Raw genomic sequence first — 22,152 nt, forward strand, 5'->3', positions numbered from 1 at the left:
CTCTCTTTGACCTGGGTTTTATTTTTGCCCCATTGCTACCACACATTTTAGGTGAGAGATCTTGGGGTCAATTGTAGAAAGATTAAAAAAAGAGAGAAAGATAAAAGCAGACAGAAAGGTGAAGATACAAAAACTAAAAAACTAAAAATAGGTCTAAAAATTTCAATATGCTAGTGTTAACAGGATAGATGGGACACATTATCTTTTCTTGTGTTACATAACACCTGCTTGTGTTATATAAAACTTCCTGGGGAGGTGTATATGTTAAAACAGTCATTTCTACTGGTTGAGGAATAATTTGCATAGGAAGAAGAGGACTGGATCATTCTTTCAGAGTTTACCCGTTTAAGTAGTGTGATTATAGATGATGATGCCGCCACTGTACAAGACGGGGCTGGGGTTTACTTTCATTTTTGGAAAACTTACCTGAGCAATTGCATCCTTGAGTTGATTGTATTTCTCTAGGTCAAAACGTGACTTTTTGGCTCCTTTATGGAAAAATAATAAGTATTGTCTGTCTCTGGCTTCTGGATAAACATATTCCTTCAAAAATAAAAGAAAAATTAAATTATTAGTCCTTAGCACACTATCGTCACAAAATAAGCCCTTACTATTGATTAGATTCAGTACACATGATTGCAAATAAAGATATACTACTGACATGTGCTATGTTAAATATTTCTTAAAATTTTTTTTATTGTGAAAACACAGAAGAGAACACAAAACAAAAATGTACTTCCTAAAGAATCATCATCACATAATAAATTTTAATCATCACCAGGTAAAGAAAATAGAATACTACCAATAACTCAGAAGCCTCCTTCCTGCCCCTGTCCAATTACTCACCCTTTCTTCCTCTGCAAAATAATCACTATCATGACTTTTATGGTATCTGTTTTCTTGCTCTCTTTGTAGCTTTCTTACTTAAAATGCATCTTCCTGAGCTCTACGGATCAGTTTCACCTGGTTTTTAAAATTTTATATTAATAAAAATGAAGTCAGAGAGTACGCAATGTGTATGACTACTTTCACTCAGTATCATGTCTGTGATACTCATCTTTTGCGTGCACCAGTTTCAGGCGTATTGCACGGTGATTCAGATACAGGTAATTACAAAATACTGAGCATCATTCCATGTGCTATACAGTGGGTCTCTGTTGCTTATCTGTTTTATATATAGTAGTGTGTGTATGTTAATCCCAAACTCCTAAATTATATTATTTACATGACTACCTCATATTTTATTTTATAAAATTTTATTTATCTATTTATCTTTGGCTGTGCTGGGTCTTGTTGCTGCATAGGCTTTTTTCTAATTGCAGAGAGCAGGGGCTACTCTCCAGTTGCCGTGTGCAGACTTCTCACTGCGGAGGCTTCTCCTGCTGTGAATCACGGACTCGAGGGCACTTGGGGGCTCAGTAGTTGTGGCTCGGGGTCTCTAGAGCACAGGCGCAATAGTGGTGGTGCACAGGCTTACTTGCTTCACAGCATGTGGGATCTTCCCAAACCAGGGATTGAACTTGTGTCTCCTGTACCGGCAGGCAGATTCATAAGTCACCAGGGAAGCCCTACCTAACATTTTAAAAACAACTTTACTTGAGATACCATACAATTTACCTATTTAAGGTATAACAGTGCTTTTTAGCACAGCCACAGAATTGTACAATCATTACTACAGTAAATTTTAGAATATTTTTATCATCCCCCAAAGAAACCCCATACCCTTTAATATCACTTCTGATCTCCCTCCATACTTCCAGTTCTAGGTTAACTACCTGTCTACTTTCTGTCTCCATAGATTTGCCTATTCTGGATATTTCATAAGTGGAATCATACAACATACAGCCTTATGTGTCTGGCTTCTTTCAAGGCTCATCTGTTTGTTTCATGTATCAGTACATTATTTCTTTTTATTGCCAAGTAAGACTCCATTGAATGGATATGCTACACTTTATTTACCTATTTGTCAATTGATAGACATTCAGATTTTCCCACTTTTGGCTATTATGAATAATCTTGCTATGAACATTTGTGTACAAATTTTTATGTAGACACATGTTTTTACTTCTCTTGATGATATACAGCATTTTCATGATTACTCGTGAGGCTGAGGCTTTTTCATATCCTCTTTTATATTACTGGCCGTTTACACATCCTCTTTTAGAAGTGCCTGTGCATATCTGGATTGTCTTTTTCTTATTGGCTTGTAGGATTTGTTAATATATATGGATCCTTTGTGGGATATACCTACTGCAAACATCTCCTCCCAGCTCATTCTCCCTCCTAATGGTGCTCTTCAGTAAAAAGATGTTCTTAATTGTTAATACAGCCTAATTTATTATTTCTACTTTTTACGGCTAGCACTTTTTATTGTGTAAACAGCTGTTTTCTTTTCCACAGTAATGAAGATGTTCTTCTATATTATTACTTCCCAGGAGCTTCATCGTGCTACCTTTCACGTTTAGATCAACAATCCATCTGGAATTAATTTTGTTTATAGTATGAGGATGAGGTCATTTCTTTTTTTTATATGGACAGTCAATTGTTCTAGCACCATTTACCAAAAGACTTCTTCTCGGCAGCGCCATTTTTTAACATCATAAGTGCATTCACACTAGGGCTGTTCCTACTTTGCTGTCCCATTCCACTGGACTACGTCCACACCTCCGTCACTGCTTCAGTCACTGCAGCTCCGCCGTGTGCTCTGTACTGGAGAACTGTAGACCAGAACTGTAGTCTTCATATCTGACATAGTAAATCCTTTTATGTAGTCTTTCTTCAAGAGTTTATTGACTTTTCTTAGTGTTTTTATTTCCATATAAATTTTAGAAGTAGCTTAATCAAATCTCTTCCCCCAATCCCAAATTTATTGGGATTCTAACTGGGGTTGCAATGAATCTAACAGATCAATGTGGAGAGAACCAACATTTTTACAATATTTACTTTTCTGGTCCATGAACATGTGGTATCATTACATTCATTAAATCTCCTTTAATTTTATGCTTTTCTACATAGACATCTTGTACATCTTTTGCATGATTTATTTTTAAAAGTCATTTTAAGTTGCATCTTTTAAAAAGTTTCATTTCTAACCATTTGTGGTTGGCATATAGATATGTAACTCATTTATGTGCACTGACCTTGTATCCAGTAACCTTAATGAAACTCACTTATGAATTCTAACCAATTATCTACACATGTTTTTAAAATTTTTCTATGTGCAAAATCTATGTATCATGCCAGTTGTTTTTCTTTCCAATATTTTCATCCACTGTATCTTTTTCTTGCCTTCTGCATTGGCTAGGACCAAAAATAAAAGTGGAATGGAAGTGGTCCTCTTACCCTTTTTCTAGGCAACAAAGGGACATTACAACACTTCAAGTTCGCCTACCCCTCCAGATACACATGCTAGTTTTGTATGTTTTCGTTTTTTCTGTGTTTTACGCATTCACTGTTCATTTGTTGTTATTTTTGGCTGTGCTGTGTCTGCTGCAGCACGCAGGCTCTCTCGTCGTGCGTGGACTTCTCATTGTGGTGGCTTCTCCTGTGCACAGGCTCGGGGTGTGCGGGCTTCGGTCGCTGTGGCACAGGGCTCAGTGGTGTGGTACACGGGCTTGGCTGCCTTGTGGCATGTGGAATCTTCCCGGACCAGCGATCAAACCTGTGTTCTCTGCATTGGCAGGTGGATTCTTAACCACTGGACCACCAGGAAGTCCATTTAATATTCATTTAGATTCACTCACAGATTTACCATTTTCATTGCTCTTTATTCCTTCCTGCTTTTTTGACTTTCCAGCTGTGATAACCTTCCTCTGCCCTAAGAACAACAACCTCTAGTATTTCCTTCGTACAGATCTACAGGTGACAAGTTCTCTATTCCTTTGTCTGGAAACATCTTTATTTAACCTTTATTTTGGAAGGATATTTTTGCTGAGTATAGAATCCTAAGTTGACAATTATTTTCTTTCAACACATTGTAGGTACCATTCTATTACCTTCTGGTGGTTGAGATTACCTTCATTTCTGTGGTTGACATGCTATCTAACAGTGACTCCTCAGAAGGCAATCCTTTCTTTTTCTCCTTTTGCTTCTCTTAAGATTTCTTCTTTGTCTTTGTCTTTTGCAATTTTACTTCTGATGTGTCTAGATGTGAGCTTCTCTTCCTTTACATTGATTGGTATTTGACAGAATTTTTAAATCTATAAATTAATGTCTTTCATTATTTTGGAAACCTCTCAGTCATCAGCTCTTTAAATATTGTTTGTTCCCATTCTTTTTCTCCTCTCCTTCTGAGACACTAAGAAAATTAAAAATGTATTAGGCCTTTTCACTTTATCCTCTATACCTCTTGCCTTCTCCTATATTTTACTTCTTTATGTCTTTCCATATTTATTTCTTCTGATTTATTTCCAGGTCACTATATCCCGCTTATGTCTACTCTACAGTTAAATCAATCCATTAAATTTGTTCTCTAGAATGTTCATTGTTTTTTTTTTTTAATCAAATTTTTTTTTTAAATCAGATTTTTTTAAAATCTGTTAATATTCTCAACCTTACCTTTTATCTCCCCAAATACAGTAAGCATAATCATTTTAAAGGCTTTGTCTGATAAATCCAGTTACTAGATCTCCTATTTGTGTTTCAAATGTCTATTGTTTTTATAGGTATTTTCTTGTGTATCTGTTTATTTTTTATTGTATGTTTAACTCTGTATTTAGGCTTAGGATAATGTTATCTCCTCCCAGGGAGATTAATATTCTCTTCTGCCTGGAGCCTGTGAGATTAGCATCATGGGACTTCCAGTATTCTAGGACTACTTCAACCCGATTTACAACACTGGGATGCTTGAAAGAACAGGTTCTTCTATTCTACAATAGTGGCCTTTAAAATTCCAAACCAAAGCAAACGTGTTTCAACCTATTTTAACAATCCCTGGACATGAATGTCTATGGCTTTGGTCCTTCTAGGTTATCCAGTATGGCTCAGCTTCTTGGCTGCTCGGCCTTTACTCAGTGTAAATCCCAGAGGAAAAAGGACACCTAAACACCAGACTCACCTTACTCAGACTTCTCTTCTTCTGGTCCTTGCCTGGTAATTTTTGTTATGTTCTCTAGAATCTACAGGCAGATGTGTTTTATGTTTTGTTTAACTATTTTAACATTTCCTAATGAGAGCATTGTTCTGATTACCTAGTATGCCACAACTGGAAACAGAAGTAAATATTTAAATACTGAGGATGACAGATAACGACTCAACAGTAGTTGAGGGGTTTATGGAAGCTTTTTAAAAAGACAGAATCATGATCTGGATCAAATAATCTTGACCTAAGGGACAAATGCTGGTTTAAAAACTTGAGAGAAAGCCCTCTACTTTCATCTAAGTTGCTGTGACTAGGCTACTTATCTTTGGTAAGGATATAAATGTATACACTAATTCAATTTATTCAGATCTAGTCTATGTATCCTCTCTTGGGCAACAAGCATTTACTAAGCAACTGCATGCTAGACTCTATTCTAGAAACTTGGTTATTTGATAATAACTGAGAAGAAAGACATGGAGAGCTTTATTATAAAGGAAAGAGAGTCAGAGAAGGAGAGTTTGGTAACATAGAGAACATACAAAAAATATATACTGGGGTAAGATTCTGGAAGGAGGTAATAAGATTAAGAGAAGGTAGAAGAGCTAGCCCTGATTAAGAAAATGCCACCTCTTATTTGAATTTAAGGAAATAGTATGCAAGTCAGTAAGGATGCTATTAAACTCACAGAGTTTAGGAATTAGAAAGCTTCTATCTGTTAAGCTCAATTTTCTAGGAGAAGTAGAAGGCAAAGTTAAAGGTGGGATGAGGAGCTTGATGTGAAGTCTTGAAGTAACTTTATGGGGGAAGAAAATCTAATTAGAAACATAAGCAGTTGCCCATTCCATACTATTACATGATTTTTCTCTAGCAATGTTCAGTAGCCTGGATATAGGGTAAATGGCTAGAATTATCCAAGATTAGGAGTTTACAGACTACATATAATGGAAAGACAATGGAGCAGTGATTGAACAGAATGGCAATAGGGTCTAATTGGGACAGAAAAGGAAGCAACACATGAGGAAGGTGACAAAACAAGTTAAGAGAGACGTCAGGAGCCTACAGGTTTAGGCACACGAGTTTTTATTATAAGTAGGTTCTGAATGGTCACTGAAGTAGTTTGCTGGAGTATAACAGAACATAAAGCATGAATGTTGGAACTGAGATGACAAAGGGTATTAAAGGCTAGGTCAGTGTTTCTTAATCTTTTTTCATCATTACCTTAAGATGCCTTTTCAGATATTTTCCCCTTAGCTGCCTCTTCTCCCCAAAGAGGTTTTAATACCACAGATAGACTATATATCCATTTATCTGTTGTAATTTCCAAGATGTTTTACTCCTCAAGAACCAATTTTTGCCTCCTTGAGGGTGACATCCCCTTTGTTGAAAATACTTGGGCTAGGGTATTGAATAGTGGTTCACATGCCTGCTGAAGTAACTTTTTCAACTGGCATTTTCTTATTGTCAGGCTCCTTTTTCATATGACAGAAAGTGGTACTTAGGTCTCACTGAAATATTAGTAAAATTCAATATGCTACTTAATTTTATGATCTCAAGGAACTTATCATCTTATAAAAATTCTTTGGAACTTAATACACTTTTGAATCTATTTAGGTTGCTAATAAAAGCTTATTCAACAGTTTAAATGCTACTGAATAGGCTTTTGCTTCATGGGTGTTAATTATGGCTATTGACATGGGGAAGAATATTTTACATTCAATTTGGTCAATGTTTTCCTACTCACAAGACTAAATTGTTTACTACTGCTATTTTGCAACCAGTCACTTGGGGGCAGCAAAAATGTTGAGGAATCACAGCAGTTCAGCATTTAAACAGTAGGACACATAGGCACTGTATTCAGTTCAGTTCAGTTCAGTCGTGTCTGACTATTTGCGACCCCATGAATCACAACACGCCAGGCCTCCCTCAGTTCAGTTCAGTTTAGTCACTCAGTTGTGTCTGACTCTTTGCGACCCCACGAATCGCAGCACGCCAGGCCTCCCTGTCCATCACCAACTCCCGGAGTTCACTCAGACTCACGTCTATCGAGTCAGTGATGCCATCCAGCCATCTCATCCTCTGTCGTCCCCTTCTCCTCCTGCCCCTAATCCCTCCCAGCATCAGAGTCTTTTCCAATGAGTCAACTCTTCGCATGAGGTGGCCAAAGTACTGGAGTTTCAGCTTTAGCATCATTCCTTCCAAAGAAATCCCAGGGCTGATCTCCTTCAGAATGGACTGGGTGGATCTCCTTGCAGTACAAGGGACTCTCAAGAGTCTTCTCCAACACCACAGTTTAAAAGCATCAATTCTTCGGTGCTCAGCTTTCTTCACAGTCCAACTCTCACATCCATACATGACCACTGGAAAAACCATAGCCTTGACCAGACGGACCTTTGTTGGCAAAGTAATGTCTCTGCTTTTGAATATGCTGTCTAGGTTGGTCATTACTTTCCTTCCAAGGAGTAAGCGTCTTTTAATTTCATGGCTGCAATCACCATCTGCAGTGATTTTGGAGCCCATAAAAATAAAGTCTGACACTGTTTCCCCATCTATTTGCCACGAAGTGATGGGACCAGATGCCATGATCTTAGTTTTCTGAATGTTGAGCTTTAAGCCAACTTTTTCACTCTCCTCTTTCATCAAGAGGCTCTTTAGTGCTTCTTTGCTTTCTGCCATAGGGTGGTGTCATCTGCAGATCTGAGGTTATTGATATTTCTCCCGGCAATCTTGATAGTCTAGAGGGCCACAGTCCTTGGAGTGTCACAAAGAGTCCAACATGACTGAGCAACTAACACATTCAAACACTATACAGTTAACCCTTGAACAACATGGGTTTGAACCAAACAGGTCCACTTATATGTGGATTTTTTTTCAATGGTAAATACTATAGCACTACACGATCCACAGTCAGGTGAATCCCCAGATGGGGAACCTTGGATATGGAGAGACTATGGATACAGAGGAACCATGGGTCAGAGGGACGACTGTAAGTTATATGTGGATTTTTTTTTTTTTCACTTCACAGAGGGTTGATGCCCCTAAACCCTGATGTTCAAGGGACAACTGTAATTTAATGTGTTTAAAATACCTAGTACATACACAGATGAGTTGAGAGACATTTGGAAAGGACAGCAACCAGTTATGAACTTCGGCTAAGGAGTCTAGATTTCACCTGATAAAAAGAACCCATTTAAGGGGTGTCTCAGTGGTAAAAAATCCACCTGCCAATGCAGGAGACATGGGTTCAATCCCCAAGTTGGGAAGATCCTCTGGGAGCAGGAAATGGCAACCCACTCCAGTTTTCTTGCCTGGGAAATCCCATGGACAGAGGAGCCTGGTGGGCTACGGTTCAGGGGATCACAAACAGTCAGACACAACTTGGAAACTAAACAACAAGAAACTAAAACAACAAGAAACTAAACAACATAGACATATGCAAGCCATGCCCAGAGGTCTGATTAGATAAGACTGATCTGGTTGCCCGCTCTGTTCATATAGAGTGATGAATATGAGCTAGACATGGGATTAAGTGCTAGAGATGCTGGGCAAACAATAGCAGGACATGAGCAATGTACTTCCTCTCTTCTGCCCACTAGACAAATTTGGGAGGCCCAGAAAGGTTAAATAACACCCTTGAGCTTTCATTTTCCCTCACAAAAATAGGCCTGTGACCACTGGTCTAATGACTACAGAAATAAAACATCTATGTTCATTCAACAGAGGCCATGTAAAAACATAAGAAGCAACTCTCAGAATTCTTTTGACACTTAAGAAAATAGAAAAAGTTTCTCATCTATCTCAACTATTTCAAGTGATTTTTATTCAAGGGAGCCTGGATCTATGGTTGTATCACTTAAAGCAATAATAAATCCCTCATACATCCCATGGATTTCCAAGCTACTAAAAAAATAGCACTAACAATAACAATTAGTTCTAGACACTGATATTTAATACATGAGCCTTGGTTGTTAAAGAACAGAATAGTGATTAGATATCTAACTTTCACTTCCCTTCCTTGACATTAAAATAACATTGACAAATACCTATACTACTGATATACTTAGAAGTAACCCAGAGTTTTGTTTATTTGATTAGTTTTCACCAATTCTCCATTCCAAATATTCGATAAAAACAAAAAACTACCCCATCTGACTGCTACATTAATTACACAGTACATAAAAAGCCAAGCCAACTGAGCTGAACAAGTTATCCTACAGCTGACCTCTCTTCTCCTTTGCCTTCTTATTCTCTATCTTACCATAATATTGTTATGAATTTAGCACTTTATATGGTTCTCTTAATAGTCTGTTTGCTCCATGGGGGCCAAAGCCATGTCTTATATCTCTCTATCTCTAGCACCTAGAGTAGTTCCTGATATGTAATTGGCATGCATGAGCATGTGCATGTACATGTGTATATGTGAGTGACTGCATATAAAGGATAAGTGATTTACTTAAAGGGAACTGGCCTTATAAAGAATATGAGAGAAAAGAGAACTACTTTGACAACCAAAATTTCACTATGTCAGGAAAGTTACTTGAAGAGGAATTCTTACCTGGCGTGTCATTACAAAATATGCATACATTGCCATGGCACTTCCATAAGTGATGAAGTAGGTGACTGGCTCCATGATGTCCCAAGAATATTCCCACCAGGTAAGCCGGGCCAAAATGCCAAACTGTGTGGCCATGTAGGCAAGTCCACCCCATAGCACCAAAGTGGTCCTCTTCTCAGCTTTTCTGCTGATTTCAATTCGTACCTATAGGTCACACATGATCAGTCAACTCTAAAGCATTTTGACATAGATCCAATTTTAAACTCTTATTTAAACTGTTCTATGTTCACTTAAGAACAGGGCTTGCAATCAAGATACAAGTTGGTCTCAATTCTAGAAAACAGAGTTTGTCTTCCTAAATAGTATCTGCAGTTTTTACTGAATAATATTTTATAGGAATAACATTTTTAGTACACTAGTAGCTGAAAATATGGTGAAATAAGTTAGTTTCATAGGTCTTTATCCAACCACAAGATTATTTTCTTTGAAAGAGGGAAACAAAAATAGGCTAATGTTCTCTCACTGTAGCATTCAAGATTTAATCCATTATTAATTTTTTACTCAAGAGGTCTACTGGGGCAAAAGAGCACAGCGAGTCAGAGCATGGGCTCTGGATTCAGGCCCTGATCCAAGAATCACCATAACTTCATTAATGTGTTGTTCTGTTAAATAAGAGAATACAGGTAAAATATGTAGGACAATTCCTAGCACAAAGTAAATATTCAGTAAAGGATGATAATTATTTTGTTATAGCTAATACATTAAAAAAAGCTTTGCATTTTGAAAGTACAAAGTTTAAATTTCATCTCCCTTTACAATAGTTCCTCAAACATTTCTAAAGGTCTTAAATTTAATGAGAACAACCTTGAGATATATGTTTATTACTTTTAAGGAAATAAGAAAAAAGTACAATATTATTTATTCTCCTCCTTAATCTCTAATATAGTCTAGTTTCTTAAAGTGGAAATACTTGTATTATTATTAAAAAATAAGGATGACACATCTTCAGTGTAAAACATTCAGCAAAGTATAAAGAAGAAAAATTATTCATGATCCTATCATTCTATTAGCATTTGGGAATACGTCCCTTCTATTTTCTTCTTTGTGTGTGTGTGTGTGTGTGTGTGTGTGTGTGTGTATGGCTATATGTGTAACATATATTTCAATGAAAAATGGAATCATAGTATGCACTACCACGGGCTTCCCGGGTGCCTCAGTGGTAAAGAATCTGTCTGCCAATACAGGAGATGCGGGGTTGATCCCAGGGTTGGGAAGATTCCCTGGAGAAGGAAATGGCAACCCACTCCAGCATTCTTGTCTGGGAAATCCCATGGACAGAGAGCCTGGTGGGCTATAGTCCTTGGGATCACGAAAGAGTTGGATGACTTAGTGACTAAACAATAACAAAATGCACTAATGCGTACATTATCTTATAATTTACTTTTCATAAAATATGAGTTTTCTATAGCATATTAGATCGACAGAATTGTTTTTTAACAGTTACATGATATTCCATATAATATTAATTCTTAAGTTGGCTAAAATGATTATCTACCTCACTTAGAACCCTTCTTGATCAGCAAGTATTCCAATCTTTGTCATAAAGGTAGTATGTCTGGTTAATGAGAATATATTCAGGCCTCAAAGCTCTAGGTCCATTATTAAGGCCCAAACTATTTCTTTTAAAGTTCTTTCATAGTTTTAATTGGAAGATTTTTATGATTCAGTTCCCCAACTCATCAGGTTAACATAATTCAATCACATACAACTTGGAGGGGGGGAAGCAAACATATATCCTCTGGAAAAAATACTAGTGAAGAGAAAAGTGTGAAATTTGAATTTGCACCTTTTCCAGGGGCGCCAGCTGTTCTTTGAGATCTTCTAATCTTTCAATAAGCTCCCTTTCCTTGTTTAACTGGTGCTGCTCGATGCACAGCGTTGTGTATAGCTGCTGGACCAGTGTCTTTACATCATTCAGTGTTGCTGCATTTTCATGGCTTAAGAGGTCTGAAAGAAAAAAATTGTTTTTAAAAATTTAAGCCTTAATTCAAGGGCCCCCAATCTCTGGGGCCATAGACCAGTACCTCCTGTCAGATCAGCGGCAGCATTAGAGTAGAAATAAAGTGCACAATAAATTAAACAGGCTTGAATCATCCTGAACTGTTCCCCCTCAACCTACCACTGCCCTGGTTGTAGAAAAAATGTCTTCCATGAAATCGGTCCCTGGTTCCAAAAAGGTCGGGGACTGCTGCCTTAAATAAAGAGTTGCTATTCCGAGGGCTATTTGTGATAAGAACAAGGGAGATTCATTCACTATAGGGAATCTACCTGCAGTGCTAAACTGAAGGAAAGGGATAGTTCCTTTTTAAAAAGGAAGGATCTATAAATCCCAGAAAGTAAGTTCCAAATTTGAGCAACTTGAAAATTTTGAAGCCAACATCCACCATTATACTGTTGGAAGTGTAAATGCTACAAGTAATAATAATCTTCATTAGATAAAGACAAAAAATTCAAAATAATAAAAAACTGGGAATAGAACTGCTTTATGATCCAGCAATTCCACTGCTGGGCATACACACTGAGGAAACCAGAATTGAAAGAGACACGTGTACCCCAATGTTCATCGCAGCACTGTTTATAATAGCCAGGACACGGAAGCAACCTAGATGTCCATCGGCAGACGAATGGATAAGAAAGCTGTGGTACATATACACAATGAAGTACTACTCAGCCGTTAAAAAGAATGCATTTGAGTCAGTTCTAATGAGGTGGATGAAACTGGAGCCTATTATACAGAGTGAAGTAAGCCAGAAAGAAAAACACCAATACAGTATACTAACACATATATATGGAATTTAGAAAGATGGTAACAATAACCCTGTATACGAGACAGCAAAAGAGCCGCTGATGTATAGAACAGTCTTTTGGACTCTGTGGGAGAGGGAGAGGGGTGGGATGATTTGGGAGAATGGCACTGAAACATGTATAATATCATATATGAAACGAGTCGCCAGTCCAGGTTCAACGCACGATACTGGATGCTTGGGGCTGGTGCATTGGGACGACCCAGAGGGATGGTATGGGGAGGGAGGTGGGAGGAAGGTTCAGGATGGGGAACGCATGTATACCTGTGGCGGATTTATTTTGATATATGGCAAAACCAATACAATATTGTAAAGTTAAAAAATTAAATTAAATTAAATTAAAAAAAAAGAGAAATGTTAAAAACTAGTAGAGAAGTTTAGAATTAATCTGATTATTATCATGCTTATTAAAATTTTGATCTATAATTTATCTGTGGTCTTGCCATTTTAACTGGTCATTTTTTTCCTTTAGTAACTAACACTTGAGGGAAAAACATATAGTATTTCAAATTTGCAAATACAAGGTATAAATAAAAATATCATTATCCTAATAATCTTAGCCTCTATATACCTTCCCCCTAACACATCAATTTTTATTTATTCCTGTTGGGCAAAGACATGGACTAGCTCTTTGGGTCTCAACATCAAAGAGCATGAAGTCATGAGAATGACTGAAAAGGTAAATGATTAAATAATTCTTTGATTCAATATCCTCTTCTGTGAGTAGCATGTGTTTCCAGAACTCTAAAAATTATGTTTTGAAAATTTAATAAAAAGCCAGCTAATTTTAGCTGTCAAAGAATTTTTTAAAAAGCACCCAAGTAAAGCTTTTGTTTTAGAATCTTATTAGCCTTGAATGTGACATTCTGTTACCTGGAGCAGGAGGTCAGCCTTCTTCTAAACCAAAATAAGCCATGGTCAGAATTAGTCATGCATTATATATGGAATTTAGAAAGATGGTAACAATAACCCTATATGCAAGACAGCAAAAGAGACACAGGTGTATAGAACAGTCTTTTGGACTCTGTGGGAGAAGGCGAGGGTGGGATGATCTGAGAGAATAGCACTGAAACATGTATATTATCATATGTGAAACAGATCGCCAGTCCAGGGTTGATGCATGAGACAGGGTGCTCAGGGCTGGTGCACTGGGATGACCCAGAGGGATGGGATGGGGAGGGAGGTGGGAGGGGGGTTCAGGATGGGGAACACATGTAAACCCATGGCCAATTCATGTCAATGTATGGCAAAAACCACTACAATATTGTAAAGTAATCAGCCTTCAATTAAAATAATTAAATTAAAAAATTAATTAATTAAAAAAAAGAAAATTAGGTATGAATGGAGCTGTTTAGGTGAAACTCATTTTAGATTCCAGTATAATTTCTCTAAAAATTTGCTTCCGTATCTTCAGAAAAATGTGTACATTTTAAGTACAATGCAGTGAAAAGAGCTCTGAACTAAAACCAGGAGTCCTACTGATACGGTAGCCTCTAACTACACGTGGCTGTTGAACACTTAAAAGGTGACTATACTTTACTGAGATGTACTCTAAAGAAAATCTACACCACAAAAAAAGTCTTCATATAAGTTAAAGAATATAAAATATCTCATTAATAAAGTTTTATATTGATGATACATAAAATGAAATAAGCATAGTTTGGATACATGAGACTAGTTTAAAAGTTATTAAAATTAATTTTACCATGTCATACCATGACATGGATGAAACTTAAAAAAAATCATATGAAATGAAAGAAACCAGACACAAAAGACTACATATTGTATGATTCCATGTATATGAAATGCCCGTAAGAATTGATGCTTTCAAACTGTGGTGCAGGTGAAGACTCCTGAAAGTCCTTTGGGCAGCAAGGAAATCAAACCAGTCAATCTTAAAGGAAATCAACCCTGAATATTTGCTAGAAGGACTGATGCTAAAGCTCCAAGACTTTGCCACCTGATTTGAAGAGCCAACTCACTGGAAATGATTTTGATGCTGGAAAAAATTGAGGGCAAGAGGAAAAGGGGGAGACAGAGGATAAGATGGATGGCATCACTGTCTCAATGGACAATGAGTTTGAGCAAACTCAGGGAGATAGTGAAAGAGGGAGAGAAGCCTGGCATGCTTCAGTTCATGGGGGTCACAGAGTCAGACACGACTGAGCGACTGAACAACAAGAGCAACGACAATAAGCAGCTGTTGAGAGGTGAAATGGGAGTTGACTGCTATTGGGCATGCAGTTTCTTTTGTGATATAAGAATGGTCTAAAAAAAAGAATTAGTCATGCGTGTATTTCAAATATTCTTCAAGGTGTCCTTCACTAGATTTATCACAGAAATTCAATCAATAAAAAATTCAAAAAAGAGTAGCAAATTGGATTAAAGAAGAGCTGATACAGTAATATGGGCTATAGCACCTAGCACAGTTATCTATCTTCATACTTCAATGAATGTGTGCTGCATTAATGGGAAAAGATTAAAGCAAGAACACCCTGAGCTCGAGAAGTCATCTGTGTCAACAGGGTCTGTTTTGCACTAAAGTTGCAGCTCACATTCACAAATCATTCTACAATTTCCAAAGTTCCAAAAAGAGAAAACTGCACTCTGGAATGTCACAGTAAAGTGGTAAAGTCCACACCTCCTGATCCCCAGGCCTGGAACTGAGTTATAAGGCTTTTACTATACCTGGAAAATCCCGTGGACCGAGAAGCCTGGCAGGATGCAGTCCATGACGTCGCTAAGAGTCAGACACGACTGAGCGACTTCACTTTCACTTTTATGCATTGGAGAAGGAAATGACAACCCACTCCAGTGTTCTTGCCTGGAGAATCCCAGGGATGGGGGAGCCTGGTGGGCTGCCGTCTACGGGGTGGCACAGAGTCGGACATGACTGAAGTGACTTAGCAGCAGTTATTATATATTTACATATCTTATATATATAAATATATAATATTAATATATATATTAATTATGTATTATAAAATATTAATATCAATATTAATATTTTCTTGCGAGCTCAGTCCTCTTTCAAAAAGATAATTGTTTAGGTAGGTATAAATTATCTATGGTTAACAAAATCCTCTCACACATATTACTCCATATTTATTCTCATATATACAATCCATAATTTACAAGTGAGGAATTTGAGTTCTTCAATGGGCTTCCCTGGTGGATCAGTGGTAAAGAACCCGTCTGCCAATGCAGGAGACGTGGGTTCAATCCCTGGCTCAGGAAGATCCCTGGAGAAGGAAATGGCAACCCATTCCAGTATTTCTCCCTGGGAAATCCCATGGAGAGAGGAGCCTGGTGGGCTACAGTCTATGGGGTTGCAAAAGAGTTGGACACAACTTAGAGACTAAACAAAAACAGTAGACACAATTTGAGTTCTAGAGAGATAAGATTAACAAACATTTTTGTATTAGGTACCAATAACCTCAGATATGCAGACGACACCACTCTTATGGCAGAAAGCGAAGAAGAACTATAGAGCCTCTTGATGAAAGTGAAAGAGGAGAATGAAAATGTTGGCTCAAAGCTCAACATTCAGAAAACTAAGATCATGGTATCCGGTCCCATCACTTCATGGCAAATAGATGGGGAAACAGTGGAAACAGTGTCAGACTTTATTTTTCTGGGCTCCAAAATCACTGCAGATGGTGACTGCAGCCATGAAATTAAAAGACGCTTACTCCTTGGAAGGAAAGTTATGACCAACCTAGACAGCATATTGAAGAGCAGAGACATTACTTTGCCAACAAAGGTCCGTCTAGTCAAGGCTATGGTTTTTCCAGTGGTCATGTATGGATGTAACAGTTGGACTGTGAAGAAAGCTGAGCACCAAAGAATTGATGCTTTTGAACTGTGGTGTTGGAGAAGACCCTTGGACTGAAAGGAGATCTAACCAGTCCATCCTAAAGGAGATCAGTCCTGGGTGTTCATTGGAAGGATTGATGTTGAAGCTGAAACTCCAATACTTTGGCCACCTGATGCAAAGAGGTAACTCATTGGAAAAGACCCTGGTGCTGGGAAAGATTGAGGGCAGGAGGAGCAGGGGACGACAGAAGATGAGATGGTTGGATGGCATCACCGACTCAATGGACATGGGTTTGGGTGGATTCTGGGAGTTGGTGATGGACAGGGAGGCCTGGTGTGCTGCGGTTCATGGGGTCACAAAGAGTCGGACACGACTGAGCAACTGAACTGAACTGAACTGAGCTATTCAAAAATTCTATATTAGGTACTGAGCTATTCAAAATCACTGCAGATGGTGACAGCAGCTATGAAATTAAAAGATGCTTGCTCCCTGGAAGAGAAGCTATGACCAACCTAGACAGCATATTAAAAAGCAGAGACATTACTTTGCCAACAAAGGTCCATCTAGTCAAGGCTATGGTTTTTCCAGTAGTCATGTATGGATGTGAGAGCTGGACTATAAAGAAAGCTGAGCACCAAAGAACTGATGCTTTTGAACTGTGGTATTGGAGAGTCTCTTGAGAGTCCCTTGCACTGCAAGGAGATCCAACCAGTCAATCCTAAAGGAAATCAGTCCTGACTATTCATTGGAAGGACTGATGTTGAAGTTGAAACTCCAATACTTTAGCCATCTGATGTGAAGAACTGACTCTTTAGAAAAGACCCTGATGCTGGGAAAGATTGAAGGCAGGAGGGGAAGGAGACGACAGAGGATGAGATGGTTGGACAGCATCACTGACTTGATGGACATGAGTTTGAGCAAGCTTCAAGAGTTGGTGATGGACAGGGAAACCTGAAGTGTTACAGTCCACAGGGTCACAGAGAGTCGGACACAACTGTACGACTGAACCGAACTGAACTGAGTTATTCACTACAGAGGCACATGCTCAGTCACTTCAGTCACGTCCAATTCTTTGCAACACCATGGACTGTAGATGGGCAAGCTCCTCTGTTCATGGGATTTCCCAGGCAAGAATACTGGAGTGGTTGCCATTTCCTTCTCCAGGGAATCTTCCCAAACAAGGGATCAAACCCACATCTTCTGCAGCTCCTTCATTGGCAAGTGAATTCTTTACCACTGAGCCACCTAGGAAGCCTCACTGTGGTGGGGAAAAATCAAATATAAGCTAGTTCCTTCCCTTAGTGAAACCTAATAATGATATTCACAAAATTGCAGAGCTAGCAAAAGATCTGACTGGTTGTCCAATGACTTTTATTTCATGCTCTTTCCTTTTCTATTTCCACTTTCAAATCATAATTACACTTAAAAGTGCTTAGCAATCCAGGGAGGGAGGAAGGGAGGAAAGAAGAAAGGAAGCAAGCATGCAAACTAAATAGACTCTCCATCTTCCTTTTCCTAATGAAGCACAGACGTTAATGATCAAATATGTGTGGTCAATCATAACCTGAAAATCTATTAAATCCAAAATCAGGCTTGGTATTTGTTTTATAAAAAAGTCAGTGTCTATTAAAATATCATTCACTGAAGACATATTTTAAAACTAATATTCATATTCTGAGTTCTGCTGTGTAGAAAATTTATTTTTTATTTCAATCTTTTCTTTCATGGCTTCTTCTGTATTTTATGGTATAGTCAGAAACATTTCTCAATCCAAGTTTGTTTCTCCATTGATTTTTTTTTTGCTACAATAAATTATAAAATAAGTAGTTAAGTGAATGGGTACATACATTTATACATTCATACAGTAGGTAGCAGCTATGAAAAAGAATAAGGAATTCTTTATGCTCTGGTATTTTAAGATTTTCAGAATACACTGTTAGGTAAGAAAAGCAATCTGGTGGTTTAATACCCTGACATTTAGTTTCACTGGAATGATGTTTCCCTAAATATCCCCAATTCCCCAAAATTCCCTGTATAGTTCTGAATTAGAGTTAGCCACAAGACAGACTTAAGTGAGATTCTGGAAAGCAGGAGAGAAGCAGAAGCCCTGAAGAAGCTCTGAAGGTAGTAAGACAGATGCAGAGGTGCCTGGAGATGCCAGCGTGAGCCTGCTCTCCCTGGCTCTGCATCCGGCTCTTTATCCTCAGCGGCCACCTCTGAAGATTCACAGCAAATCACACCTTCAGTCAGGTGCACCTGCTAGAGCTGTGCTGTCCAAAACAGCAAGCGCTGGCCATGTGTGGCTGCTTGAATCAAAGTGAAATAGCATGTAAAATTCAGTTTTTCGGTCACACTAGCCACATTTCAAGTGCTCAGTAGGCACAGAGGGCTGATGGCTACCATACTAAACAGTGCAGAAATGTAACATTTTCATCATCACAGAAGTTCTATTTGATCACCCTGTCTCAGGGATTTCTCCACCAGCCCTTCTTTGCTAATTCTCCTTAACCTAAGAATTAAGGAGAATTTCCAGGTTCCCTGGCAAGCTTTGATTTGTCCACATTTGCCACCACTTCAAAATTAGTACCTTTTCTCTGATCTTCCAAGCTCCCCTTTACAGACTTACTTCTTTACTTTCATCTACAACTGTACAAAGTCTCATGCCTATAATAAATCTTTTATTCCACATCATTCAGAGCTCTGCTTCCCCAATTGAATCCTGACTGACATATGCAATGTGTATGCTATGCTATTATTTGCATAAAAAGGGGAAAAATTATGCATTCACACTTGCTTATGAATGAACTATCTCTGACAGGAAACCTAAAAAACTAAGAAAAATGCTTGCTGGTAAGAGGAGAAAAGGGTGGCTGGTAAAACAGGAATGAGAAATTTTTTCCTATATATTCTTAGACTTTGGGATTTGAACATTGTGAATGTATTACCTATTCAAAACAAATAAGATTTTATGTGCTCCAACATACCTTCAAATGGCAATGAAAAGATTATAAAATGATAATTCATAGGAGATCAGTCTTAGAGATTTCCAGTTCTAGACCTGGCTGAACAAACAGCTGCTATCTTTCTGACCAGGTATCAGAGTAGCCCTGGCAAACTCAGGGGACTTAGCTTTATTTTGTTAAGATTTTCCTGACAGGGAGAATATGCTTCCATGATATTGTCATGGTAGAGGAAAACAACAACCTCAAACCCCTCAACCCTGAAAAATCTGCCCATATATTTGGAGATGAAATTATAGGAAGAGAGAAGATAAATCTGCTAATGGCTTAACTTCTGGATGATTTGAGTATGCTTCACTAAAAATTAATTAAGATGTTTATTAATGTTTCTGCACATGCCATCAATGCCAGGATAATTAAGGTACACAAAGATAGAGAAATGTGCAAAAATAATAGGTTAAACACTCTTTTCAGCTAGTATAATGGTTTGGAAAAGACTGGCTATTTGAGTCACTGGTATTTGGTTTGCCTGTTCAACTGTTTCTCTCAATTATTCACATTATTAGGACAGAAGCAAGGTCTCAAGTATCCTCTGGATGGATAAATGGGACAAAGGGCTCAATGGTGCCAATCAAAATGATCCTTCTCATTACAAACACTCTCAGACTCTTTGCAACCCCCATGGACTGCAGCCCACCAGGTGCCTAACTCCATGGGATTCTCCAGGCAAGAATACTAGAGTGGGTTGCCATTTCCTTTTCCAGGGGATCTTCTCAACCCAGGGATTGAACCCAGGTCTCCTGCATTGCAGGTGGGTGCTTTATTGTCTGAGCTACTAGGGAAGCCCCAAGATCAAATTTAAAACCATCTAACTGCTACAATAACTACTTCTCTCATCCTGCAGAGGTCAGAGAGGAATCCAGCCATACATAGCTATGGTAACCAAGAGAATGCAATGGAACTTGCAACTAGCCTTGCTACTATGACCTGCCCCTTTGTTCCATTTCAGCTTTTTCCTGGCTCTTCCCTCCAATTTTGGTGTTAGGTACAAGAGCTGTTAGTACTTAGGTATCTATGTACTATGTAGTACTTGTGATCTAATAATTATATTAGGATCTAATAAAATTTAAATCCTACATGAATAAGTTCTCTATCCTCAGTGCCTGGTGAAGTGTGTGAAGTTAAAGTTTATTGGTGTACAATGTTCATAGAGCATTTTTTAGTTCTAAAGTACTACCCAAACACAGGGAAAAGAAAAACAGGAGAAAAAAAGTGAAAATTAAAGGAGGGTAAGGAATGAGTTCTGAAAGAGATGGGAATACCAGACCACCTGATCTGCCTGAGAAACCTGTATGCAGGTCAGGAAGCAACAGTTAGAACTGGACATGGAACAACAGACTGGTCCCAAATAGGAAAAGGAGTACGTCAAGGCTGTATATTGTCACCCTGCTTATTTAACTTATATGTAGAGTACATCATGAGAAACACTGGGCTGGAAGAAACACAAGCTGGAATCAAGATTGCTGGGAGAAATATCAATAACCTCAGATATGCAGATGATACCACTCTTATGGAAGAAAGTGAAGAGGAACTAAAAAGCCTCTTGATGGAACTGAAAGAGGAGAGTGAAAAAGTTGGCTTAAAGCTCAACATTCAGAAAACGAAGATCATGGCATCTGGTCCCATCACTTCATGGGAAATAGATGGGGAAACAGTGGAAACAGTGTCAGACTTTATTTTTGGGGACTCCAAAATCAGTGCAGATGGTGATCGCAGCCATGAAATTAAAAGACACTCCTTGGAAGAAAAGTTATGACCAACCTAGATAGCATATTCCAAAGCAGAGACATTACTTTGCCAACACAGGTCCGTCTAGTCAAGGCTATGGTTTTTCCAGTGGTCATGTATGGATGTCAGAGTTGGACTGTGAAGAAAGCTGAGCACCAGAGAATTAATGCTTTTGAACTGTGGTGTTGGAGAAGACTCTTGAGAGTCCCTTGGACTGCAAGGAGATCCACCCAGTCCATTCTGAAGGAGATCAGTCCTGGGTGTTCTTTGGAAGGAATGATGCTAAAGCTGAAACTCCAGTACTTAGGCCACCTCATGCGAAGAGTTGACTCATTGGAAAAGACTCTGATGATGGGAGGGATTGGGGGCAGGAGGAGAAGGGGACAACAGAGGATGAGATGGGTGGATGGCATCACCGACTCGATAGAAGTGAGTTTGAGTGAACTCCGGGAGTTGGTGATGGACTGGGAGGCCTGGCGTGCTGCGTGATTCATGGGGATACAACTGAGCGACTGAACTGAACTGAAGGAATGAGTAGAAAAAACTATGTCAAGACTTTAAAAACTATACTGGTGCTCACTTTGGCAGCACATATAGTAAAACTGGAACGATACAGAGAAGATTAGCATGGCCCCCGTGCAAGGATGGCATGCAAATTCATGAAACGTTTCACATTTTTCTGTATCAACCTAGAGGGATGGGATGGGGAGGGAGAAGTGAGGGAGGTTCAAGAGGGAGGGGACACGTACGCCTATGGCTGATTCATGCTGATGTCTGACAGAAAACAACAAAATTCTGTAAAGCAATTATCCTTCAATTAAAAAATTTATTAATTAAAAAAAGAAATAGGGAAAAAAACTATTCTGGGACAGTTTTCCTTCATTAACTATTTTAACTTTTATTAGATAAACTGTATTTGTCCATCTGCGCGGTGTATATACAGAACCCTAGTGTGCTCGTCACCTAACACCCAAACCTAGCGCTGCCAGTTCACTTTCTCCATTTGTGAGTGAGAGCCGCTCAGTCGTGTCCGACTCTTTTCCATCCCATGGACTATACAGTCCATGGAGTTCCCAGGCCAGAATACTGGA

At 38.5% G+C, this 22,152-nt stretch overlaps 1 protein-coding gene and 1 non-coding gene across 3 annotated transcripts in view; one reads left to right on the plus strand and one right to left on the minus strand.

Annotated features, from left to right (window-relative positions):
- Positions 1 to 22,152, minus strand: part of MCU (mitochondrial calcium uniporter) — a 195,715-nt gene that overhangs the window by 2,888 nt on the left and 170,675 nt on the right. For both annotated transcript variants that reach the window (XM_086382115.1, XM_086382113.1), the window contains exons 5-7: positions 11,479 to 11,639; positions 9,633 to 9,836; positions 427 to 543 (exon numbers count right to left, since the gene is read on the minus strand). In XM_086382115.1, coding sequence (XP_086238241.1) covers positions 427 to 543; positions 9,633 to 9,836; positions 11,479 to 11,639 — 482 coding nt within the window. The remainder of the gene's footprint in view (positions 1 to 426; positions 544 to 9,632; positions 9,837 to 11,478; positions 11,640 to 22,152) is intronic.
- Positions 21,634 to 21,740, plus strand: LOC147342926 (U6 spliceosomal RNA). Its single transcript, XR_015157283.1, has one exon. It is a non-coding gene; the product is annotated as a U6 spliceosomal RNA (small nuclear RNA).

Source organism: Bos grunniens, chromosome 28, assembly GCF_055505025.1.
Source record: "Bos grunniens cultivar Pamir isolate PY7600 chromosome 28, Bosgru_T2T1.0, whole genome shotgun sequence".
In the NCBI taxonomy this organism is placed as follows: domain Eukaryota; kingdom Metazoa; phylum Chordata; class Mammalia; order Artiodactyla; family Bovidae; genus Bos; species Bos grunniens.